The 26,700-nt window shown below is 45.5% G+C and overlaps 2 protein-coding genes across 3 annotated transcripts in view; one reads left to right on the plus strand and one right to left on the minus strand.

The window, feature by feature from the left end:
* Positions 1-11,929, plus strand: part of slc24a4b (solute carrier family 24 member 4b) — a 28,184-nt gene extending 16,255 nt beyond the window's left edge. The window contains exons 4-17 of one of the 2 annotated variants that reach the window (XM_071904350.2): positions 1,126-1,200; positions 1,293-1,377; positions 1,480-1,583; positions 1,962-2,036; positions 2,150-2,175; positions 2,695-2,748; positions 5,575-5,726; positions 7,969-8,138; positions 8,411-8,552; positions 9,337-9,503; positions 10,273-10,387; positions 10,975-11,087; positions 11,252-11,317; positions 11,780-11,929. In XM_071904350.2, coding sequence (XP_071760451.1) covers positions 1,126-1,200; positions 1,293-1,377; positions 1,480-1,583; positions 1,962-2,036; positions 2,150-2,175; positions 2,695-2,748; positions 5,575-5,726; positions 7,969-8,138; positions 8,411-8,552; positions 9,337-9,503; positions 10,273-10,387; positions 10,975-11,087; positions 11,252-11,317; positions 11,780-11,929 — 1,494 coding nt within the window. The remainder of the gene's footprint in view (positions 1-1,125; positions 1,201-1,292; positions 1,378-1,479; positions 1,584-1,961; positions 2,037-2,149; positions 2,176-2,694; positions 2,749-5,574; positions 5,727-7,968; positions 8,139-8,410; positions 8,553-9,336; positions 9,504-10,272; positions 10,388-10,974; positions 11,088-11,251; positions 11,318-11,779) is intronic. The other variant, XM_071904351.2, reaches the window with a different exon arrangement.
* Positions 11,930-24,579: 12,650 nt separating this feature from the next.
* On the minus strand, positions 24,580-25,695 carry tmem121ab (transmembrane protein 121Ab). The gene has a single exon (XM_071904355.2). The coding sequence runs from the start codon at positions 25,693-25,695 to the stop codon at positions 24,751-24,753; it is 945 nt and encodes a 314-aa protein (XP_071760456.1). The 3' UTR covers positions 24,580-24,750.
* Positions 25,696-26,700: the final 1,005 nt, after the last annotated feature.

The following is a 26,700-nucleotide window of genomic DNA, read 5'->3' on the forward strand; positions in this document are numbered from 1 at the left end:
ATCAAACAAGAACCTGCGTCTTTTGACCATTTTCGGACTCAAATTTGCAAATGTTTCAATGCCGGGCTGATAAACCAGAGCCAGTTTGTTCGGTGGTGAATGTTTAAGGATCACGGTACCTTGCCTTGTCCACATGGTTGTTAGATCTGCACTCATCAGGCCAAAAGCAGGGATGTAGCCTCCTTTCCCACCTCAATGAGTACATTTACATGCACATGAATATTCCCATTTATTCGGGACACTCAAGTATAAAGAGTTGCCACATGTAAATGCTGTACCCTTTTTAAGTTGCGGGGATAAGGCTCGTATCTCAATTGTTCTAAACCCAAATGAAAGCTGGCATACGGCAACATTAGCCAGGATAATAGGCATAATAACACCTTATCCTGATTACCGTTGGATTTTGCTACCATGGAAGTTTGGCTTCCATGGTAATATTCGGAAAATTCTCCAAAAGTCACGTACACAGGCACATTCATGACCGGGATATGAAGACGCTTATCTCAAATATGACCTGAGAGATACGAGCCTCTGTCCAGAATACTGAGCACTGTCCCCGGCCTGCTGTTCCACACTGAAATATGACTTAATATTATGATGTGGCTGCAACACAAGAGAGGAGTCTGTGATGTGGAGGTGTGAGCGCACCGCAGTCCTGCGCTGCCCCCTGTGGACAGCATAGAGAAGAGCACCGCTGCCCGAGCTGCCGGCCCATGATGTCACACCTGATCTATAATTTATAGATCTCGCGTCAGCTACTGAAATAGGCTCCTTTCCCGCCCCCCCGCCCCCTCCTCTCCTCTGACAACGGCGGGAGTATGCAGATCCACTAGATTTTTCACAGTGTAAGGAAAACGGCTTGTCACCGAATTGACGTTTGAATTTAATGCAAGTCCAATTTTAATTGGGTGCTGCGCTTTTAGATTCTCCTTCACCTGTCCTTTTGCAGGAGAATATCTTCGGCCTGCCAAGTTTCTATTAACTCAGCTAATTTCTGCTGATTAAGAATCTATATATGCGGGCGTGCGCTTGCACATTCTCTCTTCTCTCTCTCTCTCTTTCTCTGTCTCTCTCTCTCTTTCTCACACTCTGCAAACTTAACTCTTGTGATTCTCCTGTCTCCAGGCGCTCTACATGTTCCTGGCCCTCGCCATAATATGCGACGACTACTTTGTCACATCGCTGGAGAAGATCTGCGAGGTACTTTTGCCGTCTTTCTTCTTTCAGCGTCATCGTCTCGCCATCCCGGTGTGTCCGTCTTAACCAATCAGCTCCTCTTTTTATTTGTCTAGAAACTAGACCTGAGCGAAGATGTTGCCGGAGCCACCTTCATGGCAGCCGGCAGTTCTGCGCCAGAACTGTTTGCCTCTGTCATTGGTACAGACACACACACACACACACACACACACACACGCAGACAGACATTCCCAGATGGTTGGTGTCAGGGCTGATTCTGATTGGCCACCTCCTCGTGTGCAGGTGTCTTCATCACCCACGGTGACGTGGGGGTGGGGACCATCGTCGGCTCAGCGGTCTTCAACATCCTGTGCATCATCGGCGTCTGCGGAATCTTCGCCGGACAGGTGGGTGTGTGTTTGTGTGTGTGTGAGAGCTGGAGATTTAGTGCTGCGGCTGCATTCTGTTTATTTCTGGACTGTAGAACAGCACATGTGTGGCAGAAGTTTTTTTTTTTGCTGAGGGGAAATAAAGCCATCTGCTTCAGTTAGTTTTTCTCCGAACCGGTTTTAGTGGAAATGGAGAACTGAACTCTGGAGGCATAAACAGATCTTAAGGCTGCGTTCCTTCTCTAGGCGTCCGACTGTCAAGTCACATTTATCCATGAAGGGCTTTCTATAATGAATGTTCGCCACATAGTGCTCCACTGAACTGCTTTGGACGTACTGTAAAAGCAAAAGTATCTGAAATAAGAGTGTGCCTCCCTGTGTGTCTCCCTGTCTCAGGTGGTGATGCTGACCTGGTGGTCGGTTTTCAGGGATTCCTTCTACTACATCCTCTCTGTGTTGGCTCTGATTGCAGTAAGTCGGACAAGTCATACATTCATTACATGCATTTGTCAATGAACACCAGCAGCTACTTTCCGCTTTCACATTGTTTTAATATGATGAATATTTTCCTTTTTGTTTTGCAGTTCATCTATGACGAGAAGATAGTGTGGTAAGTGAGTCATCCACGTAACCTCTTGGAAATGTATCACACCTTCATTCATTCATTCATTCATTCATTCATTCAATGGTTAAGAGGCATTTGTGAAGAATTGGTGCAGGGATGAGAACCGCTAGTCATGGACACCTGGTTTTGAAAATTCCGGGAAAAGTTATGGAAAATGATGCGTATCCAAAAAGTTTTGAAAGTGTCATGGAAATTTCTAAATCTTTTTTTAAATGTCAAGCTCGGTTGCCAGTAGATCTAATTACCATTTGAAGGAATGGGTTTTTCTGATTGTATAAGTCCCAAGTGACGGTTATAGCAGGGAAAAAGAAGAAGTTGGGACATCGAGATAAGCTTTTCACTACAACATAGCTGCTGGCATATACTGGTCAGGGAAATACTCATGTAAAATTCATGTTTCTTCGCAAAAATGTGTAGGAACTCTGACAGCCCGAATGCCACAAGGCTGTATAATGTAGCTGTGGTGTTATTTTAGCTCTCATCCTGTGTCTTCCTCTGTCTCAGGTGGGAGAGTCTGGTGCTGGTGGTCATGTACGCTGGATATATCCTCATCATGAAGTGAGTTCTGCGCATTCCTAAAACTCATTTGGTTTTCTTAACCCATGATTAACCAGGCAGGTCGATGGAGAACACCTCCTTACTCGCAACATCGGCCTGAGTGTTGGCATGGGGAGCGAGGGATACTCATACCTGGGAGCTGCCCAGTAGAACCAGTCTTGGACTGAGCAGTTCCACTGGAGAAGTTGGGGGGTTTAAGTGCCTTGATCAAAGGCACTTCAAGTTTAGTTGTAGATGGAGGTAAAAGTGTCTTGTTCACTTCCCCTGCTCAGATAAGTTTGCTTCTCTAACGAATTAAGCTACCATCAAGTTAAATTATGATGTATTCATATGTAGTTTTACAGGGGATTAAAGGTGCTATATGTAGCATTTTGACATCATTACCACATTAATTTTGAGACAATGGTATAATTACTGTGAACAAACAAGACCATCCCAGAGAAGGTCAGCAGTCTCTACCGGCCTCTACACTGCATTTTACATTGTGTGCCTCTGGATTTGGCAGGAAATCTGCTGGATTGCTTTACGACACAAAACGAAAAAGAGTTTCTCACTATGGCAGGAAAAATCACATGTTTATCCTCTTCCGTAAAGCCAAAGAGAACATCTTTGAAGAAGCAAAGATTGTCTTTGTGACATAAACAGGGTTTATGGGAAATGTGGTCTTATTTTTGTGAAACATTAGCACTAACAATAACGGTATGAGATAGAAGCTATCAATCGCGGTTTCATTTGTGTACGGTAATCATACCAAATTATCACAATTAATTCAACAGTGATATACTGATGTTTAATGCTATGTGTTCAGTGGTTTGGTTTCAACAGATGCTTAAATCAGAATCCTTATTTCAGAGATATAACAAAACAGCTTTTCTCTAATCCCATGTGAACATAAAACAAATCTCTTTTAATCAACAAAGTATTGTAGCTTTCTTTTAAACTTGGGAGAGACTATTAAAAAAACATCAGAGCAGGGGCGTCCTGCGGTGCGTACTATGTAACTGTGATGTCCTGCGTTCGAATCCAGCCCGGGACCTTAGTTGGATGCCATCCCCCTCTCTCTCCCTCCCTAATCTCTCCCCTCTCTCTCTTATCTATCAATTAAAGGCAAGAAATGCCAAAAAACATCTGACGGACAAAAACATCACAGCAACTTGTCTATTAATTTGTGTGGGCACATGGCATAAAAGCTGGCATAAAAACACTAAATCCATCCAATATGCCAGCGCAGTGTCTTTTCTAGATAAAGTGGAAACCGCAGGATGCCAGCCGCGTCTGCCTGTGCTGCTGTCTGTGTTGTGGTTCAGCGGGGTCGCCCAGCTGGTAATCTGTGTTACACTCAGCAGCAGCCTGCTCTCTCCCTGCCATAAGAGTTTAATCTTTCTCCCTCTGCAGTGGCTAAGAGCATAGGCTTAACCGGATCACTCCTCTCCTGTCTCATTTGGAGAGAAGAAGTGCTTACTGTAGGCTATACTGTCATATGTCTCCCTCTCCCAAAAATACCCGCTGACCATTTTGGGTTGTTCCTATCAAAATGGAGCGGAGTGTGTGTGTATTTTTTTTTTTTTTATATACTCCCTATCAGTACTGCGGGGGTGACCTTGCAGGGCTCCCGCTGTGATAATTTACTCCCTCAAGGAGCCGTGCGTTCTCCAAATTTTCCCAAAAGTTAAGAGAAATGTAGGAGCATGAGATGTAAAAAATAATTGCAAATGGCTGCTAGTGCTATTAGTCTTAAGTCATGATATGTTTTTCAGAGCTTATGCTAGTAAAGTGGTAGCGCTGAATGTAGTGCACTGTGAGAATCCAAGAGGTTTCTAAATCTTAATGTTGGTTGCTGAAGGTGCAGAACCTGTAAACGGTTAGTACAGCTTTCCTTGGCGGTGCAAGTGTTATCTGTGCTCACATTGTGTTCACAGGCAGCAGCAGTCGCAGAACTTGAATGGATAGAACGGTCATTCCCATGCAAATCAACGTTCCAGGATGGTTAGAGCGGCGGCCATTTTTATGTGTACTGTTGGGCTAGCTTCCATGTAAACTGAGTTACAGCAAGTCGCTGAGGCAGGAAGTTTTGCAGCAAGGACCAAAGGAGCTTCTCTGTCACCTTGCTGTCATGGTATGCTAATATGCTAATGTTGACTAGAAGAGCTAGCGAGAGAAGTACAGTCTTTGATAAAGCTGCGTTAGTCTCATCGCTAACGTTAGCTTTCAGCTGAGTTTTGACAGTTTGCTAACAGACACATGTGCACAGTTTCCTAGCAAGTGTGACACACTTTATGGCCTTAATGCCCAAACAGTGGAAGGAACGTTCTGTCTATTCATGTTCTGTGGCAGCAGTACGTTCAGTATTTGTGAAGGTTGAACCATTTAAAGCGCTGGAACTCACAGGGTATCATTGTTGACCCATGTGACTGATGAAAGCCTAGTGATTGGCTCTTGGAATCATTTTGTTATAGAGGACATTTTCTTGGTGGCCCCAACTGCATATTCCATAAGCGCAAGAGACCCATAGTTAATGTTCAATCATTCCATTTATAGTGTAATGACTTGAACAGGTTTATAGAAAGTAGGCCAATTTAAACTCAATCTATAAAAGCAGGTTAAGCAAAAAGGTTAATTGCGTTAATGAGTAAAATATATACTTCTAAGCCCTGCATCTCAAGCTAGTAAACCCTACTTCACCAGCAAACATGAGCTTTAATGATGAACGCCAAAACTTTTACAGTGAATCAGTCCCCGGGCTCCTATCATTTTTCCCATATGGACCCTGGGCTAAACTCTTTGAGCATCCCAGGTTTAGCGGTTATGTTCCCTCTTATCTCCTAGATTCAACTCCAGCATGCAGAAGTTCTTCACCGGGAAGCCGAACAAGAACGTGGCCAACGGTAACGCGGCGGCCAGCAGTGAGATGGAGGACGGTAATGCTAGTTATGACTATGTTTGGGATGACGACCCGTCATCGCCTTTGCTCTCAGCAGGTAAGGTTAACCAGACAGGCTGGGTACCCAAGACCACCCTCTGGGGAGAAAATGTGTCCGCTGTGTTGAAATGAGAATGGGGTTGCTGGGCGGTGGGAAGTGGAAATAGCTTGGATGATTGACTTTCGCTCTCTGGAAGACTGTGGTAGTTCCTTCCCGTTAGCGGGTTGGACAAAGTCTGTGGCTTTAACCCTTCCTCTTTCCACTGAACTGACTTGATCTGTTAAACTTATTAGAAAGGGAGTTCCACTGAAAATAACTTTTATATTATTCTGCAGAAGCACACACTTTCCTACAATTTCTAAAGCTTTTTCTTTTTTCTTTTTTTTGAGGTCCAAAGATCAAGGAAATTTCAGTGCTATGACATCAATGAATTGCATTTTAATGGACAGTCATTTTCCAGCAGCTGCTTTTTTTTCCTAATTTTTGAAGTTTAATATATTCATTCATTTTCTCTACCTGCTTAATCCTTTTTCAGGATGATAGACAACTGGAACCTATGCCAGCATACATTAGGCGGCAGGCAATAAAATAAGTTCTTGTTTTATAAGAGTACAGGAAAATGTTTTACAAGGTTTTCTTTAGTCTTCTTTTGGTGATGCAATCTGATGCCATAGGATTGCATTATGTTGGATCTTGAGATCTCAAAACTCGTTAAAAAAAATCTTACCTTTGCAGAATAACATCCCTAAAGTCATTTTTGGGTGGAATGTCCCTTTACGCCACAGTTCTCTCCACTATCTCCCTTCCTGCCTTTTGACCTATCAGAAGCTTCTCACGAGTGAGATTTAACCCTTCTCCGTGACCGACGGTCACGTCTTCCCACTTTTGACTGCATTCATATTAATGTGCCTGTCTGTTTAGCCTTACTAAACCTACTCTTGCTTATTGTCAACAGTGTTCCGCTGTGTGCCGACTCTTTCTGCATGCATACTGCTTATCTTCTGCTGGTCTCTGGGGCGTAGACCCACTCACTCCTGGAGTGGTAATGAATTTCACAAGAGGAAATGTTTGTGCTGGCTCTGTTTACAAAGTTAATTTATGTGCATTCTTGCATGTATAATCAGTCAAATTAAGGCAGAGTTAAACTAATAAGAACTTTTTTTTTATTCCACACAGCATTTTACAGCTAATTGTAAACATATAGCAACTGAAGAGTTTTGAGAGATCGGTGAACCGTTTCAAGATGTGTCTTACTGTCAGGACATGGCATGAACTCTCAAAAGTGAAGTGGCCATGTGTATCATGCATGTCAGCCTCCTGGATTAAGACACCTTCAGCCTGTCAGATGCGAGGGGTTACATCTTCCACGTCACAGATTTTGAAATCAAGCTCCTTGGTCGCCTCATAAATATTCACAACTGCTCGGCACTAGGCAACTTCGCAGGTTGGCAGCTCCAAATGGCAGCAGGAGGTAACTGTTTGAACTTCAGTACTCAGAAATCCTGTAAGGTGACGTCTGTAAACTGCACACAGCTCGCTCATGTTTACCAACCTGGCCGGTCTGTGATGCTTCATACCAAAGGGATGAGAGAGGAAAAGATCTAATGCTTTTCTCTGTCCAGTGCTGCTCACTGCTGCTTAGGAGACAGTTTGGATTTCGCTCTTAAGTTTCAATTTGCCAGAATTTCATTTGGGCAAATAGGGTGAAAGTACAGCTTCCCAATTAGTGCTGATCGGACACTCTCCTCTACTGCAGCCCCACTTTGTGATTTAGGCTGATAAGACGAGTGTGTTTTGACATGAAAACCTCCCCAAGTGCAGCTTTAACTCTGACACACAGGCCAAATGGCTCCGGCTCAGCATCCATTAATATTCCTTAGCGACTTAAGATAAACAGAACCAGACCCTCAATACCGAAGCACTTACAAACCAGAAAATGCCACAACAAGTTGACACCACTTTTAATGGCTTTTCCCCCACTTCCTGAGGAACACTGTTTTGGTCTTGCTTAAACTCGTAATGCCGCCTGCAGGATGTGCCGGGGGTGGGGGGGTGGGGGCATCATGTATTAATAATAGACTTTATTTGCCTATCACTTTTCAAAAGCAAAGTGACAAAGCGCTTCACAGCCAGGAAGCAAGTATACCCATTTTAAAGCGATGAATAAAACGCCAAATGAAATGGCTAGAAGTGGAGATGCAGATCCGGTAGGCTGACATGCTGCGTGTGCACAGTCCATCAAAGACTGGCTTCACCGTGGTAACGTGTCCCCCCATCCCACCCCCACCCCCACCCCCAGTCAAGCCTAGACAGGCCTACAGCCGCGGCTCGGTGGTGATGGTGGACGAGATCATCAACGCCAGCCCACCCAAGTTCCGCTTCCCCGAGGCGGGCCTCCGCGTCATGGTCACCAGCCATTTTGGCCCCAAGACTCGTCTCCGCATGGCCAGCCGCCTCATCATCACAGAGGTACAGACGGGAGTTGTTGCTCCAAGAAGTAGAATTGGTCTCTGAATTAGTCTCCGTTCTCCAATTCAGTTGTCTTTGTTATTCTTTTGTCTTTTTGCTTCTTTTGAGGTGACGTTTTTATAATCCCCATTGGAGTTTCCCTTGTCTTACTCGCACAGTTTAAATATTTTCTTTCTTTCTTCTTTTTCATTTTTATCTGCAATAAACGAGCTCGACCTGGTGGCGGTGTGTTTTCCGTAGTGCTCTTTGACTCAGTTTCTCTTTTCTGAAAGCGCCAGAAGTTGGTCCAAGCCTCCAACGGCGTGGAGACGCAAGTGATTGACGGCAAGGTCGACATCGAGAACGGAAACGTGCCGGAGGACAAACCCAGCGAGGAGGAGGAGAACATCACCATCTCCCCGTTTCATATTCCAAGTATGTGATGGCACGTGCAATTAGGCAGAGATGGATAGACGCTTTATTTCCCGGTCGTCAGCAGCATTAATAAAAACACTGCATCATAAAAAGATATAGAAGCAATAAAAAAAATATATATATATATATATAACTCTAATGACTCTAATTCACATTTTGACTTTTCAGTGATATTTACACATTTAGCTATTTTTACTTTATGTCTATCTGTATGTGCTTATTTTACTAGAGCTCGAGCGCTTCATTAGTGTTGAAAGGGGTTTTAAGCTGGCAGGCTCCGCTTCAAAATCTCCTTCCACTTCAATAGCCTTGATGTCCTTCCTCAGATTAGCCAGTGACTTCATATACCGACTAATGATCATTCTCTATGACAGCTCCGAACATGGCTGCCCTTTTATCCGTCAGCGGCTGTTGATGTGAAAAAAAAAACCCCTCAGAATCTGATTTATTATGAACAAATCAATCTATCCAAGTGGGTGGAAGTGTTGTCGCATTACATTAGATCAAAGGGCATTTAGGGAATTAGATGGGGACGGAGAGGCGGGTAAACCCACCTTGATTTAGTTCACCAACCATCTTATTTTTAAGCTGATGTAAATATTTTGGATAGACATTTATAGTATACATTATAGTAAGTAGTGTCAGACTGATGTAATTTATGTAGAACTGTAGAAAAACGAGACAAAAAATGTTTTCCCCTGTATCTGATGCGCCGAGCTTTGGCAAGCAGCTGAAGTGGCCGATCTCTTATGTGTGTGTGTGTGTGTGTGTGTGTCTGCTGCAGGGGGCATCGGCAGCAAGGTGAAGTGGCTGATCTCCTGGCCCCTGCTCCTGCTGCTCTTCTTCTCCATCCCCAACTGTGGCAAGCCTCGCTGGGAGAAATACTTCATGCTCTCCTTCCTCCTCTCCACCGTCTGGATCGCCGTCTTCTCCTACCTGATGGTCTGGATGGTGAGTGTGTTTTTCTGTCACCTTTCTAACTGGTTCACCTGTTATTCCTTCATCATCTTCCAACCAAATACACCATAGGGATAGTAGCCAGCTGTGTGAATCATTTAAGTTGGCATTGATTGAAACGTCTGCTTGCTGGATCATGTGTATGTCGATTTTTACAAGTGGACCCTAAAGACTGGTAAACAGTCTTACGAGATGTTCTGCGGGGTATGTATGTTTTCCAATAATCAGGGCAAGTTTAACCTGTCGGTTTTGGTGTGGAGGTTGACTTGACATTCAGAAGCTGTGTAATAGAATAGAATAAACTTTATTGTCCAGCCAAGGCAGGAAAATTGTCCAAACATGTCCACAAGATAAAAACATCAACAAAACATCACATTAACAGAACAAAGATCTCTCAACTGTACAACAACAGTGCATTCATACCCACGGTGTACAGCCTTGACCACATTAATTGCATTTGGGATAAAAGAACCCTTGTAGATCTTTTTCTTTGCCAGGGGTATTCTATAGCGTCGCCCTGAGGGGAGCAACTCAAACTCAGGGTGGAGGGGATGTGTCTTGTCATTAATGATTGACAGGGCTTTCCTGTGTTCTAATGGCTTTTGTTGGCGGCCTACTATCTTCCCTGCTGTCTTAACAATCCTGTTCAGCTTGTTTCTATTTATTAAAGTCAAGTGCCCATGCCACACAGAGATATTAAAAACAAGGATGCTCTCTATCAGGCTGACATACAAGCTCTGATGGTTTCTCTCTATACTTGCAGGTAACTATTATTGGCTATACTCTGGGCATTCCCGATGTCATCATGGGCATCACTTTCCTGGCAGCCGGCACCAGTGTTCCAGACTGCATTGCCAGTCTCATCGTTGCTCGGCAAGGTATTCCTTTCCTTTGTTGTTTGTTGTTGTTGTTGTTGTTGTTGTTGTTTTTATGTAGGATTATATGAAACTTTAATGATCCCTGTGGGGAAATTGGGTTACCACAGCAGCAGAGGATAGGCTATCAGAATAAGACTGAATAAGTATTGAAGAAAACAACAGATTATTACAATAATCAAACATATTGAGAATAATACAACAAATAAAGATACAGTGTCTTCATTGATAGTTTTGCTGGTTGCTGCCATTATCAAGTGGACAGATGGAAGAACATGGGTCCAGACGTGTCTTGTGAGCTACAGTGTTGCCTTGTAAAAATGTACAGATGGAGGTAAAAATGTATTTGTATAGAAAATAATCTGGACATGCAAATGTGCATTGTTAGCATTTACAAATGGAAAGCTATAGTCAACAAGGATGTGATCATGAACACAAAACAGGAAAACGGTGAATCTCCAATCGGACATAAAAGTGAGTTGTGTGTCCTTTTTTAAATCCTGGGGGAAAAACAACCTCAAATCCCATCCCTGCTTCGAGCTACAGGATGGCCTTTCAGATAACCTCCACTGCTGTGTGTTGTGTTCCAGGGCTGGGCGACATGGCGGTGTCCAACACTATTGGCAGCAACGTGTTTGACATTCTGGTGGGACTGGGAGTCCCCTGGGCTCTGCAGACCATGTGTGTCAGCTACGGGTCAGAGGTAACAGACACGTTTACGTTACACCTTGTTATTCCTGCATGGACATGTTTGTGTGTGTCAGATAATCAAATTGCGGTGAAGCCTCATCATTGACGGTGAATAATGAGATTCAAAAGGCCACAGATCCATTGTTGACCTCACTCTGTCTGTCTTGTGTGTTGTAGGTCATGATTAACAGTCGGGGGCTGTTGTACTCGGTGGTGCTTCTGCTGGGCTCTGTGGCTCTGACGGTGAGCAACTGTCAATGATATTTACTGAGCACCAAAGATGGAGATATATATAAAAAACCCAAAAACTGATGGGATTAGCACTTTAACATTAGGTTTTGCGTGTCAAGTGGATGGGATGTACAGTGCATTTGCAATATGATTACTGTAATTACACTAATGGTAATCACGGTTGGATCATTACCCCCACCCCACCCCCCACCACTCTCTCTCTTTTTGACAATGAACATTTTTAAACAAGCTTAGCAAGCAAATCACTGGTTTATCAGGCAAAGTAGGTCCAACAACTGCTTCAGAGCTAAACCTCGTTTGGACTGTAATTGTGTCCGGAGATAATCGTACATCACTGTTTGATAGGGAGATCAGAGGAGCTTTAACCCGGGGGGGGGGGGGGGGGGGCGCCTTCCACACTTGGTGCTAAGTTTTGGTATCATTTTCAAATTGCGTGTGTGTGTGTGTGTGCAGGTGCTGGGGATCCACCTGAACAAGTGGAGGCTGGATGTGAAGCTGGGCATTTACGTCCTCATCCTGTACGCCGTCTTCCTCTGCTTCTCCATCATGATCGAGTACAACGTCTTCACCTTCGTCAACCTGCCCATGTGCATGGAGGAGTAGAGCGCAGCCGCATGCCTCGGAAACCAAAACCTCAACTTTCTCCCCCATCCCCGTACCGAACCCCCCCCCCCCCCCCCCCCCCCTTTTCATAAACACTGGACCTCGCTCCGCCTGCAGACTCTCTCCCATCATTCAGTCTCAGACTCCTCTCTCTCCCTTATATCTCCCCCTTTTTTGTCCCTTCATTTCCCCCCCCCAAGAGGCAGCGTGCTGTTAAGAGCGGACTCCATTCCATGTCTCTGATTGGTCCTCTTGTCACACGGTGCCGGCCCTTAGTGCCCATGTTCGGGCGTTCCCCACTCCCGCAGTCTTTAGTCTTTACTCCCTCTGTGCTCCTGCTACCTTTCCCCATCTAGCATGGCTTTAGATGTCGGGGACCTCTGGAATCATCAGGGCCCCTGTTTGACTGTTGGTGTCCGTTGTCACTATTTCCCCATTGTAGATTTTCCACGCGCCATCCCAAAGCCTCTTTCCACGAACCAAACTAAGAGTCTGTGTAGAAAAAAAAAATTTAAAAACTGGATCTTATTTCATACCATGAATCCTGATTTGAACCAAAACCCCACTGTAGAGAGAACTCCCCCTTTTTGAGGTCGTTCCTAACAGAATGACTGACTTCACCCTGCACCCAAAGAGAAAAGTACACCCCCCCCTCTTCCCTTTCTCCTGGAGGAGGACCTTGTCCTTGGCAGCTCCCCTCCTCCACCCTGGACCTGCCCCCCCTCTCCCCCCTCCTTCCCCCTCGGCATGGCCTTTAGCATCGGGGACCAGGTCCTGTCAACGCACCACTCCAATCACTCTCTGCAGCCCCCCTCCTCGACCCCCATCTTGCTCGCTCAGATCTGCTCTTTGTTTTCTTCTATCTCACTTTAAGAATGACATTTTTGTCAGGAAGCTTTGTGTCAAAAATGTGTCACAGTCCAAATCAAAGCCGACTGTGAGGGCGTTATGTATATGCAGCACTGCACAATGTAAACTTGTAAACACGTTTCTGTTTTTTTGTTCCGTTTTTGTATTTATTTATTTTTTCAAAACCAAGTTTTGACTAGTATGAAATACAGACGAGAGCTTGTTGCAATCATAGGACATTTGCCTGTTTTTCACAGAAACAAACTTGCACATGGAAACGCTTTTTCTTGCTTTGTGCTGTAAGGAGATTTGGCCCCTTGGAGGGCGGGGGGGGGGGGCTGCAGCGGCGGCGACTCCATCACCACGTTGCGCTCGAGCTCGCCGTCATTTTTGTTCAGAGACGGGTCATTTTGTTCTTTTTTCACTCTCCCCTCCAAATGCACAACACCAGAGAAAAACCCACTCGGCTCCAGGTCTTCGGGGGACGCGTCTGATTTTGTTTGTCACATCTTGAGACGGCTGCATGGGAGGTAGTTGTAAAAAAAAGAAGAAAAGAAATGCAAAGGAACAGGACGGTTCACGACACTGACCGGCCGCTGTAACGCCCTCTGGCCAGTAGGGGGCAATGCACCCCCCCCCCCCCACCCACTCTTATTCTCACCCCTACCCCACCTGATTGTGTGCATGGCAGGGGTGTCAACCACAGCCGTTGGTTATCAGGGAAACTCGGAGCTCGACAACTCCAGGAGGTGGCGCTGGTGATGTTCTCTTGATTTGAATTACATGTAGATATTGCACTTTAACAGCCGTCCTCTCATTCTGAATCAACTAGTGCTTCCTTCTGTGCGTGTGTATTTTCAGTGTATATGTGTCTGTACGTGTGCCTGTTTGTGTGTGTGTGTGTGTGTGTGTGTGTGTGAGAGAGAGAACAAGCGCGTGTGCGTGTGTATGCTCAATACAGGCAGGCCCGACGCTAGGTTTCTCACACCGGGCCCTCGACTCTCTCTTTAAAAAAAAAACAAAAAAAGGACTGGAACCTCCCGACGACACCACAAGCACACACCCCCCCCCGCCTCTGTCTGCAGTGCATGCTGGGACATTGAAACGCAGCTCCTCCTACAGCACAGCGAAAAAAATGGCTGAGGGCTTCCGGGGCGTCTCCGCGGGAAACGCGCCCCGACCCACTTTACAAAAATCGGCAGCTACGAGCCACACTGCAAAATCCAGACAGTTTTGACGTCATGCAAAAATGCCTGCGAGGAGTCCAGAAATTTTGGAGGTGCAGAGACTAAAAAAAAAACCTTATCTAGGGGGGAGGGGGGGGGGGGGGAGTGTTAAGTGTTGAAAACATGTCTATCCCTCTGCCACTGCTGGCAGCAGGTCCTTGTATATGCAATCTCAATGTAAAGAATTCTATATGACAAGAGGGGGCCCCCCCTGCCAGGTCGCCATAACGTCAGGGGGATCCCGCCGGAGATGTGACTGTCGCTTCGTCTAGTATTCAAATTGATGTGTGAGCTCACAGGTGTGTGTGTATGCGACAGCCGGGGAACTGAGCCAGAGGAGCGGAAGCTTCTGGAACAGGGACTGCTGACCCCCCCCCCCCCCCCCGACCCTCACCCTCCTCCCCCCTCTTCCCCTCTCTCCCTCGTCCTCCCCTCTTGCGCAAGGGCATTAAACTCTCCACCAACTCCTGGCTGAAGGAGCAGAGGGGCAGGACTCCAGCAGGGAACGCATGGATGGGTGTTTGTATTTCTTTTCTTCCCCCCCACCCCCCACCCCCCGTCGAGACTACGTCGCTGAAAGGAGCTTTGAGTCGGCTCCTCCGGGGGAGAGGAACTCTGGCCAGCTCCCCCCTGTCTTTGTTTTTGGTGGACTTGGGTGAGAGCAGAAACGAAGTGGGGCTCCCCCCTCCTAAGCTGCTGCTCTTCTCTGGGGTTCAAACCGCTGTGTTTTCTGGACGGAGGTGACCACACAGGGCCCACTGACCCCCCCCCCCATGCACCCCCTTACTACCCCCCTCTCCTCCCTCTCTCGATGTGTCCCGCAAGCCCCTCCAACCTCCATTGCACTCTACCTTTTTTTCCCCTTCCCCGACTTAGACCGGTGAAAGAGTATTCTCTACTAGTGCCATTCTCATCGTTGTTGTTTAATACCTGCTGCAGTTGGGTCTTCTGTACATACCTATATATATTTTTTTGGAACTTTGATGATGTATCATGCTCTTTTTTTTTTTTTTTTTTTTTTTCGGTGGGGAAGGGATGGCTGTACTGTATGTGAGTTGATTCAGAATGTGCAATGTTAAGGGGTTTGTTGATTTTTCTTTTGTGTGTGTGTGTGTGTGTGTGTGTGTATTTGGTTGTGGGTGGCATGGGGCCTGTGTGGTCATGTCCCGGGGTTGCCAGGTCTGAGCGGTAACAGCACAGCAGGGGCAACACACCCACTCCTCCCTGTTTTTGTCCTCCCACTCATCCGTCACACCGTACGATCTCACCGGTTCTCTCGAAGCGCATCTTTTACCGTCGAGTCACTTTTTTTGGGGGTGGGAGTGGGAAAAGAGAGGGAAAAAAAAAAAAAAGAGTAGAATTCAGATGCCATAAATGTCGTAGCTCTGCATCAATCCAGATTGTATGGCAAATCCTGTGTACAAAAACAAAGCGCACACACATTAGAACACACACACGTTTAGATATGGCAATTGAACACGGAGAGGAACGGTATGTCTTTCTCTTTGAATGAATGCGACCTGATGCACTGTGAGCTCAATGTGACGTGGGAGTTGTTTGTCAAGAATAATAAATGATAAAAATATAATTATAATATATTTAATGTAAAGTTAGTTACTATGAAACATTACTGAGGACATCTGTATAACTTATATGAATGTATTGTCTTGCTATACTGGACATATCCAACCGATGCATTTTACTGTAAAGCAATAATGTGGAAAAAAAAAATAAAATGGCAAAATAATTCCTGTACATTTGTCTCATAAGTTCTTGGACCGTTTAATGTGAAATGCATAAATTAAATGAAGCCATTTGTACATGTATCTGTTGCTTGTGCTGTGTTTTAATTTGTTTTTCACTGCATGTACTGATTACTATTTTTAAAGGTTAAAGGGGCATTTCAACTCCCCCCCCCCCCCCCCCCCCCCACACACACACACACACACACACACACTTATCTTGGGTGAAATTGCTCCCTCCACCTCAATTATCACTATAGTCCTTAGATATTTAATCTAATGCATTAAATTTGAATTCCTAAAACTACACAAAACAACTAATCAGCTCGTCTGCTGTGTTTTCCCACTGAAACTGTGTCTTTAATTCATTCTAATTCAGTACACCGAGCCTTAATCAACACAACACTGGAGGACAAATTCAAACTTGCTGACTAATAATTAATTTTTTCTTAATAAATCTGAAGCCAAATGAGAAAGTGCAACTTCTATAGTTTCAGACGCACAATTTAAGATACGTAATAAATCATCTTCCTTGCTGGAACGCCCCTTAAGGTAAAGTTAATGAGTTTTATGTTGGTCCTTATGGCTACACTGCTGCAACAGCAGGGAGTTGAGCACTTGTTGGGAAGAGTAGTTTATGCCCCCCCCCCAAAAAAAACTCCTAATATATATTGACCATATCACCCTACTTTGATTACATCCATTCTTCTAAATTTTCCCACCGGTATCTCTCGCTGAAACTGCTGCTCATGCTTTTCTCCAATCTCAAATTTCATTGAGCTTTAATTAAAGATCCAGCAATAACAATAACATCACTGGAGGACAAATTCACACTCTTAAACCAGAATATTATGTGTGAGACGAGACACCAAATAAATCATCTTTGTTATTTGGTTGTAGCACGCCTGAAAACAATATCTGAATGAATGAGTACATTGTTGCAGCAGCATGTACTTCTCCCTGAATGAGCGATGATTTATTGGTCCTTACTGGAAACTTGTCTTGTACAGTAATCAAGCTGGCGAGTGTGTGTGTGTGTGTAGCCAGACAGGGCGATCGCGCTCAAATTGTTATTTATAATGACGGCTGGGCGACATGTGAAGAGCCCGTTGAGGGGCAGGCGATGGGGAATTTGGTGTCTGATTGCATCTTGTCTGGCACGGCACTTGTACCAGACCCCAACCTGGGCTTTCCAACATTATCACCAGTAGGGGGCAGTGGAGCAACAGGAGTGTCTTTACTGTGTTCCGGCTCAGTATGAAATGAAAATGGAGCTCCTTCGAGTGAATAAGGCATCAGACTGGCACTCCATAATACGGAGGTTCAAATGTCGTGACGAGCTCTGACTTGTTTTTCCTGATGCATAGTGCAAGCCGAGGTTGTCTATAAAGTCACAGCATGACTAAAATAAATGCTTTCCATATCACCTCATCTTATCATACACAGTAGATATAATGTGTTTTTTTTTTAATGATGGATGTCCGTCTCCTCGCTCCGCCGCGCAGGCAGCCATCTGCTTGGACCAGCATGGCCCGAGCTAGTGGTGCTTCTCCCCTAATGAGCCACCCTCTTGGCTACCATGCTGCAGCTAACAAGCTCCTCTGTCAGCCGTGATCTCGCGCGCTGATGAGTTCCCTCTCTGCCCCCCTAACGAGCCCTCCGTTTGGGCAGCTATCTCTCATGAACACCAGCTTCCCCTCCAACATTTATTTGTGCCACATCTGGCAGAGAAGGCCTACGCATCCCAGCCTTTACAGTACAGTACAGTACAGTACAGTATGGTAATCCTGCTTCGGAAAGTTGTTCGTCTGCTCGCCCGCCGCCTCCGCACTAACAGTTTGAGGACATTTTGTTCCTTGTTTGTTCCTTGCCAGTATTTTTGACACCACCCCACTGTTTGGGTAAATTGCCATGCTGCAGTGATGGATGGTAAGCAAACTGGGTTGCTGCTTGTTGCAGTCCCTCCCGAGGGCGTCCTGCTCAGCATGCACACAGCGTGCGGCGGGTCGCCCCCGCGTCCGTAACTACTGGTTCGGTTCGGCCTTAACTGCAACACACCGGCTTGACCCGCTAAACTCTGACTCCCCTCCGCACATTTATTTCATCTCACGACACGTTTCAAAGTGGCGAGCGTTCAAGCCGAAACCTAGCATCCGAGCGCTCCAACAATGACATTGGTTATTGAAATTTTCAAAAGGCCATTCTGTGATTTGTATTCGCACCGCCGCAGCCTTTTTAATCTGGAATAAATGCTGCATTTGAAGCCCATCAAATATCTCGCAGCTACAGAGAAGCACCTGGGGACTCGGAGTAATCTTTGCCTGCGCCTGATAGAGTGTTTCTTTTCATTGGTTTTCTTCTGTGAAAGGGAAAATGTAGCGTTTTTCACCCGGAGACTCTGCTGCGAATCTGCATGTCACCTCTCCTCCTGTTCAGCAGTGAGAATACTAAAGATCCCACTGTCTGGGGCCAGTCAAGGTCCCCCAAGCTAACGGTGCACCACTCTTAAGTGGTGCACGCTATTGTACTCTGTTATTACCATTTGACCTTTCCTTGGTATTTAAACTGTCTGAAAACAACATAATTTGAAAATAAACTGATTAACGAGCCGATCGGTGACATTATCAGCGGTGTAACCGGGGGTCATTTGGCGTTTTGGGTCTTTTAAACATCAGACGCAGGCGACCCGGCCCGTATTGAAAGAGATACTGTAGAAATCAAGGGGGAGACAGTGACTCATTTCACACCTTTCTGCAGAGACGCACCTTCTCATTTGTGCTTATGTGTTTACGGCAGCCACTATATTCTATTCCCACGTGCATCGCGGGCTAAAGCTGCGGTTCAGTGATTCATCCTTTGTGAAGGTAACACAATGACTTCTTATCTTGTGTATGTATGAATATCAACTAGCCAGCCCTTGAGAAGCTAACAACGTGCCACGGAGACTGATTGGTGTTTTCCCGTTATTCAATAACCACAGACGGGGAGAAGGGCAGGGGGGGAAATCGGCTAACGGTGAGTCATGGAGCGGGCGTTTGAGTCGAGGTTAGACTCGGGATGCGCGGCGTGCCGCGGGATCACAGAGCGCCGGGCGCCTTTGTTAGGCCGGGCCAGAGATATTCGTCATTACAGGCACACATTAGGCGCTGGATAGAGTCCAAGGTTAACATTTACGGCATGCCTGAAATATAGATTCACATACTCTGAGTCATATCTAATTTTATGGAGAGAGAGAATAGCTGAGTTAGATACAGGGCTTGGGTTTCAGCAGAAATCACGGTTATAACCCCGCGTTTTAAGGGAATACTTTGTTCTTTATTGGAGTATCTATTTTAATCTGTGTAATTGTTAATCTGTGTAACTCAGTTTTGTGTAAATCTGTTTCAGCAGCAATGTTTGAATTTTGTCCGTTCTTGGCCTTTAAGGAAGGTGTGAATTAGTATTGCTACACATAGCCCGGGATGTGTGAATGTAATCTTTGCGCGTAGGCTACACTGGGACTCCACTAATTGCCATGGAGGGCGGTGAATATGCAAATATTTGACTGAGTCCTGCGGAAATGCCATCATTTAAAACACACTTTGTCTCACTAACTTTTACCACCGTTGCTCAGGAGTGAAGGTCACTCTTTGTTGACCGAACCTCCAGTGGACAATAAATGCATTGCAGTTTTATGACGGCAGCACCGAGAGCTATTTCCATATAGATGACTGTGCGCAGTGGGTAGTGCGGTTCAGGGGTTGTGTAGCCGGCAAAGTGATTAGGATGTGAGCACAGAGACATATATTAACAGGGTTGAAGCGGAGAGCAACCGGTGGAGCAACCAATTGGAGAAACTCCTATAAGTCAGCAAATCCAGGGTTGGTCAACATTCAAGAGAGCGGCTTGGCCACCTTTGTCCAATTGGCTCTGAATTAATTCTGAAATTGAATGTTCCAGGAAGTCATGGATGCGGAATAAATCACAGGTAGAGAGAAAAGCGCTCGTCTTATTACACATGGAGAGAGCACAATTAAATTCCTGATGCGCGGGCCTGGTGATATATGAATGAATCTCTCGCTGAGAGGGTCTCGGAAAGGTGATCTGTTGCAGAGGCAGCCACAGGTAATTTATTCTATTCCCAAGTTCGCCATTTACTTTTTCCCCTTTAACCACTTGCGCTGACAAGATTTATTCAAACAATAGTGGCATTATGCTGTAGGCCTAGCAATGAGCTCTGATCCGGACCGCACCAAAGATTTCCACCTCGGCCGTTCACTCTTATTCAGAAAAGATTCTAAGAAGTACCAAGCGCTGGTTCGGTGGCACTTATTCATACAGGGAAACGTTTTTAATTACATTTTGGACCTGGTTCCTGATTCCTATTCTTTGAAATACATTTCGCTGAGCCTACTATTTAGACAGCATCGCCGAGATTCAATAATGTGAGTTGAAGCAGAGTGCCAACCAAGGCCATCAGCTGCCAGCTTGGGGCCACTCTGCCACCACACAATACAGCTCCTCTGGGTCTGTTGAGTTAAAGGAGAACGCCCGTGTTATTTAGAGTTATAGCTCATTTACTTCTGCCTACGTATGATTGGGGGAAAATTAATTACATATATACCGTATGCAATTAGTTTTTTAACATTTACTTGTTTTTCATCATTTTTAAAATCCAAACTTTACAGTGTCAAACCTAGCTTGAAATGAACTACTGTCCCGGCTAACAAATACGCCCTGAATAAGAAGACGTGGACGTGACAGTAAAGTTTGTAAGGGAACATGCTGTTGAGGGATAATTTCCTGGCAGGGACTTCCATTTCTTCCTTGGCTGTCAGGTGATTGACAGTAAACATAGCATAAGGACACTCAACTCGGGCACAATGAAATAACCATAACACAGAAACTTTGACAAAACCAAATTAAGACTTCATGTTTACTGTGATGGATTATCTAGCTTGGCCAATTTCCAAGTCTGTGGAAGTTGTTTTTCATACTTGAATGACAGCAAATGGCTTCTTCTGAAGGGAGGAAAATGAGTCCTGATATCTCCGACTACGCTGACTGTGTGCAGACACCAGCAGAAAGAATGGAAAGGAGAGGGACAACCATCAGAACCTTCAAAGAACCACTGAGGAACCACAGCAGATGCATATTGGACCAATAGTTTAACCATTGACAGTTCTACAGTATATTATGGAACCTTTATGGAAAACACAAAAACCACCATGCTATCCCAGCCATGGATTTCTTTAAAACTATGAGTATGCTGGAGGTTAACATGTTCAACTGCAGTTAAAAGTAAGTCATACTAATACTTTTTATTTAGTATTACTTTTTATTACATATTAGATAACTTATACTAGAGAGTGACTGGAAGGATGGGAGCCGGGCTGCAAACAGACAGCCAGAGTGAATGTGATGTACCAGGAGAGGGACGCCTCAGAAGTGTTTAATACTTTACCAACAAGCACAATCAATATTTTTTATAGAGATCCAAGGAGAAAAGACTGGCAGTTTGTACAGATAAGCCCAAAAGTGTATCCTGCTCACTCAGTCAAAAGACTGATTATTTGATGGGCTTGCAGCAACAGTGTTGTGGGTGTGGGGAATGAAATCAGGAGTTCCTCTGATATTCCTGCATACATTTAGTTTCTCACAGTGCTATCATCTCTTGAACAAAGTTTGGTGAAATTGCCTTTCTGTGTATTTTGCATATTTTGCAAAAAGTCCTCCTAGTTAGTAAAGTCTCCGTGCAGCGTGCCAACTATGCACAATGTTACCTGATAATAAATAAATACATAATAGGCTAGGGATTGTTGCATCTCTCTGTGCTTGGATAAAGATCTGTTGCAATATAGTGAGCAGGCAGAGCTGGAACCTGCATCTTTCTCTCCCTGTCTCTCTGTTCCTTCCCCTGCAGCTGATGGCAACTTAAAGTAGCAATTTAAGGAGATTGGCAGGATGATTACAGTTATTTTCAACCTGGGCCTTATTTTCCTAGTTTTTGCCATCATGACGATTGATAGTGTTCAAAATGTCATCAATTACTTCACTGTAGAGCGTTCATACCTCCAGTTCGCCAGGAGCGCTGCTGTCCTACACACACACCCAGAGGGCCGAAGCAAGCTCCAGCTGAACCCAAAAAGTCATTAAAACACGTCTTTTCAACAGAGTAACACTCACACTGCCTATATCTGATTGAAACTTGCGTATTAGATGTATTAGATGATGTATTATGTTTCAGTATTAGATGTTATTTTAACTGGCATGAGCTAGTTGGCAAGTAGACCACACAAGTACTCTGATGCTGCGTTCAAGTCACATCAGATGTTCTATAAATACAAACTTCCAACTGGGAAAACCCGTTCACATCAGCCTGCTAGCGGTGAATACAAGTAGGATATGTGGGTTTTTTTGCAGGGTCCAATATCTCCCACCTGGCTTCAACATAAGCATTAAACATAGAAGTGCGTCCACAACTGTACTTACAAAAAGTGAGAAATATCTACTGTAGTTTGTTTATGTTTGATTTTAAATTCAGATATAGCCTACAAATGATTTGTGTGTGAGTGTGAGTGTTATTGTGTTGAAAAGATGTTTCACTTTTTGGGTTCAGCTGTTGGAGTGTGTTGGCCGTGTGAGTGTGTATTGGAGAGCAGCACTGCCAGTGAACTGGAGGTACGTAAAGCTCTAGAGTGAAGTAAATGGTGACATTTTGAACACAATCAATCATCATGATGGCAAAAACTAGGAAAATAAGTCCCAGGTTAAAAATAACCATAATTATCTTTCAAGTTGGTATCAAAGTAAAAGTTCTCATGAGTAATTCTCAATTGAAGTGCCTACTGATAATTAAATGATGCATCATTTTGGAAATTCAGTCATCTGTTACAGTTGTGAGTTTCTAATAAGACTGACTGATTTGTTTTGGTCCTGGCAGCCCAGTCAGCATTAAGCAGTCTGACAGGTTCAAATAATAATTGTTCTGCAAAGCACCATTTTGCCACCTAGATTTTTAATGTGAGGCACTCTAATGATGAAGTCAGTGTGATCTCTCTTTTAAAAAAGACGCCCACTGTCTTGCATTTTTTAAAGTCGCGCACCAGGCAAGAGAAGCTCAGACCGGGGGCAGAATTGCTCTTTAAAGCCCTCCATTACACTTGTGCATTCCCCTGAAAGTAAAGGGAAACTTCACTCATTTTATAATCATCCAGTCTCTTTGTCACTGACAGTTGTAGTTAATGGGGCGGGGGCGTTCGAAGTAGCCGAGCGCGGCTCTGCGTGTTGAGACTAGCAGTTAACCTTTAATGTTTCCGACCGGAGACGAGCGACTTTCCCCGTGTGGCTGACCTATCTATCTCCCACCGTAACACCGGGGTCAGTTAATAAATGTCTCCATAGAAACATGAAAGCGATTCATCGGCCGTAGAAGTTCTGTGTGATAAATGATACGGGGTCAGCGCCGATAAGATCCGCGTTAATAGAACAAAGAGCAAAAGGGAAGGTGATAATGAGAACTGGGGAAAATAGGAGAACCATTTGCGAAAGGGTTCATGCATTTTTATCACATTTTAGAGATAAAGTCATTGCTAGCTTTCACAAAAGTGGTAGCCTGAGGCGAAGAAAATTAAAGCCAGAGTCCAGGCGGAGGCTGCTCAGACTAAATATTTATGTGCTCTGTGGCTCTTTCCATGCAAAACAGAGCAGAAATGAATGAGGTTTTTCTTTGCTTTCCAGTAGAACACATACCGAGAGCACCAAATACTTCATAAAATCATTTTTACTAAACATAAAATTTCTCTTGCAGGATCAACAATGTGAAAAAAAACAATACTATACTCTCATTATTATTCTTTAAATTATACTTTTATTAAAACTTCACTGGCCTCCAACAAGTACAGAATGTACATAATAATAATAATAATGATATTAATAATAATAATAATATAAACTGAAACATCAGAACTATTTTCTGTTTGCATGTTGGTGTATTTATTATTTTTTCTTTTGTCAATTTTTCAGTGAGGCGATCTCTGGACTCTGATCTCTGCATTCTCTGACTTCAAGGCTTAGGCTAGTTGTAGAGGAATGTACAGTACAGTAAATTAAAAAAAAAAAATTATCTTTCCTGTCTTGTTTTTTTCTGACATCACTACACGCTTTTGCAATTTATCACACACATCTGCCATTCACATCCGACACAACCACCGCCTCCTTTGCCCCACACACACGGACACACAGACACACATATACGCTATAGTGCGCACACACACACACACACACACAGTAAAACACACGCTTGGATGCCTGGAGTGGATGGTATAGTGCTGAGCTCTGGTGCTTTTATCAGACATTTGGTCGTAAAGCGTCACACCGACCGAGGCAGCAGCTTCCAGATAGCTCCTTTCTCAGCAGAACCAACCACAGGCTGCAACGCATTCGTCTGCCGCCACCCTTTCTCTAGCACAGCGCAGATAGCCCCTCATGACTGACCCTTATCACTCTCTCCTCCTCCTCCTCTCCACCTGAAGTGCTTCACGCTGAGTGGTACGTCCTTTGGTGCTGGACTTCAAAGGAAATACCACGCACGCACACGTCGGACAAAAAACTGACCTTTAAAAAATACAAGATATCCAATAGGAGGGGAACCAATTGTCCATTTCACACACAACAAAATGTCATCCGGCTGCAGAGTATGGAGATTGTCTCTTAATAAAGTTTGAACATTTAAAACATTTGAAACATTTAAAAACACAATAGCACGATAAAAACCTTTTTTTTTTTTTTTTTTCTTCTTAATGTCCGTTCCCCGCTGTCAGAATCGAGGGTCGGTTTATGTTCTGACAGGCAGGCGAAGCTGAAAATCTCTTTTACAGTTTCACAGCAGTTCAGGTGGGCTTGACAAGAGGAGAATATCATCCTGTCATGCAGCTGATTTCTCTATTTACCACCGCTCCCGGGGCTTTCGCAGAAGCGGTCCGGAGAGAGTCACTCTGTAGTCGCCATTTCCTGGCGCTGGCGGTCATGTGTCGATGACGTCCTGCGCCGGCGAGGGTTCGTGGGGCAAACTGGTGGCGTTGGGCAGCGGCTGCGTGTGGCTGACGGAGTTCTGCTGCAGCTCCAGCGCCATGGCGTTCTGCGGGTGCGGGAACTCCTTCACCTGCCTGCGGTACTCCAGGAACGTGGACGCCTTGGTGGCGATGGCCACCACGTTCTTGCCCACGAAGATGGTGGACACGCGGCTGTCCTGGAACAGCACCATGTTGACGCCGCGTATGAGGATGGTGACCACGTTGATGGTGACCAGGCTCAGCACCGGGTACAGCATCATCTTCTGGGGCGACACGTGCTCGCCCTGCATGCTGATCTCGCTGAGCGACACGCAGGGCAGGATGAGCAGCAGGATGTAGCAATAGAAGAACATGAGGCCCTCGGCCCAGATGGGCAGGCCCGTCCGCTGGGGCTCCCACAGGTTGGCCTGGATGTCCAGCAGGTCCAGCAGGTCCAGGGCCACCCAGAACAGACGGCCCCGCATGTCCTCCTTCTTCCGGAACGTTCTCACATACTCCATACTATCCAGGGCCACCAGGACCAAGTATAAACCCGGCACGCACACCGACAAGAGTAACGTCAAAGCCTTCCGGGCCACCGTCTCCAGACTCTTCCTGTCCGCCTTGCAATTCTGGAAGACAAAGTAGAGCTTGATCTCCAGGACGAAGATGTAGAGAAACCACAGGATCATGGCGTACCCCCGTCGGGCCGTGCGCACCTCGGCGCCGACCCACACCGCCACGTAGCGCAGCACGATGAGGAAGCACACGTCCCCTACCAGCACTATAATACACACGCCGATCTTCCTGGGACCCTGGTTCTGCTCCACCAGGTAGGCGTCCATGAAGGCCATGCTGGTCATGATGACGATGGTGGTCAGGCACACGTGGCGTTTGTCCGGGGGCGGCAACACCATGGCGAGGGCGCCCGCTGGCTCTCACTCTCAGTCCACGGCTTTCAAAAGTAGAACAAAAATAGTCCAGAAGTGGAACACACACACACGTGTGTCCGGAACAAAAGTCTCTCAAGGTGCTCTGACACCTCTGCTATACGAAGGGACAAATCTCTACCTACAGGATGTGTAATATCACTATATAATATAATATGGTATTATATGAATTCCTTGTTTTACTGGAGCAAGTCGCTAGTAGAGTCCATTGAGGCAGACGGTGGGTGCAAGGTAAGAAGCGGAGCAATGTGTGGAGTCAGCGGGAGAGATGCTGGCTGCTGATTGACTCTCAGACCATGTGAAAACAGGAACATCACCTCGTTACTCAGCGCACTTCCATTGATCCGGCTCGGCCCCTGAGCAGCAGCTACACCGAGGGCTCTACAGCTGACACACCATGACTGATACTAGCACGGTAATCCACACACAGTCAAATGGAGAGAAAACTGGCTCGCTCTAATGGACATGTGCTGGGACTGGGGGACACACTGGTGCGCTGTGGAAATGTTTATGGAGGTGATTATTTTTGTATGAGATTGTTTGGAGAGCAGCGATGCAGCTTGTGGACACGTGCGCGCGCGCGTCTCCGTACTGTAGCTCTGCGTGTGTGAGGAATCCCTCTTCGGATGCTCCCGTCGACAGTGGCGCAGTGTGTGTGGCTCCGTACAATCCTGCAGCGTGTGAATGGAAATGGAGGAGAGAGAGGAGTCTGCAGTGGCCAGAGGCCCCAGCCGCCATAAATCACAGAGACAGCGGGTCAACGGCCCATGAGGCCTTGCGTCCGACGTCGGCTTCCCCGGGGGGAGGCTCTCACACTGGGCTGAAGATCCATCCTCTCCCCCCCTCTTGCCACGTGCCAGCCACTCCACAGCCTGGAGGAGAGAGAAATAAAGAGAAGGAGAGAGGGGGGAGGGAGGAAAAGAAGGAGAAAGAGACCTGTCAGCACTACTGGGCTATATAACAGTTTTCATT

Source organism: Centroberyx gerrardi, chromosome 18 (genome assembly GCF_048128805.1).
Source record: "Centroberyx gerrardi isolate f3 chromosome 18, fCenGer3.hap1.cur.20231027, whole genome shotgun sequence".
NCBI classification, from domain to species: domain Eukaryota; kingdom Metazoa; phylum Chordata; class Actinopteri; order Beryciformes; family Berycidae; genus Centroberyx; species Centroberyx gerrardi.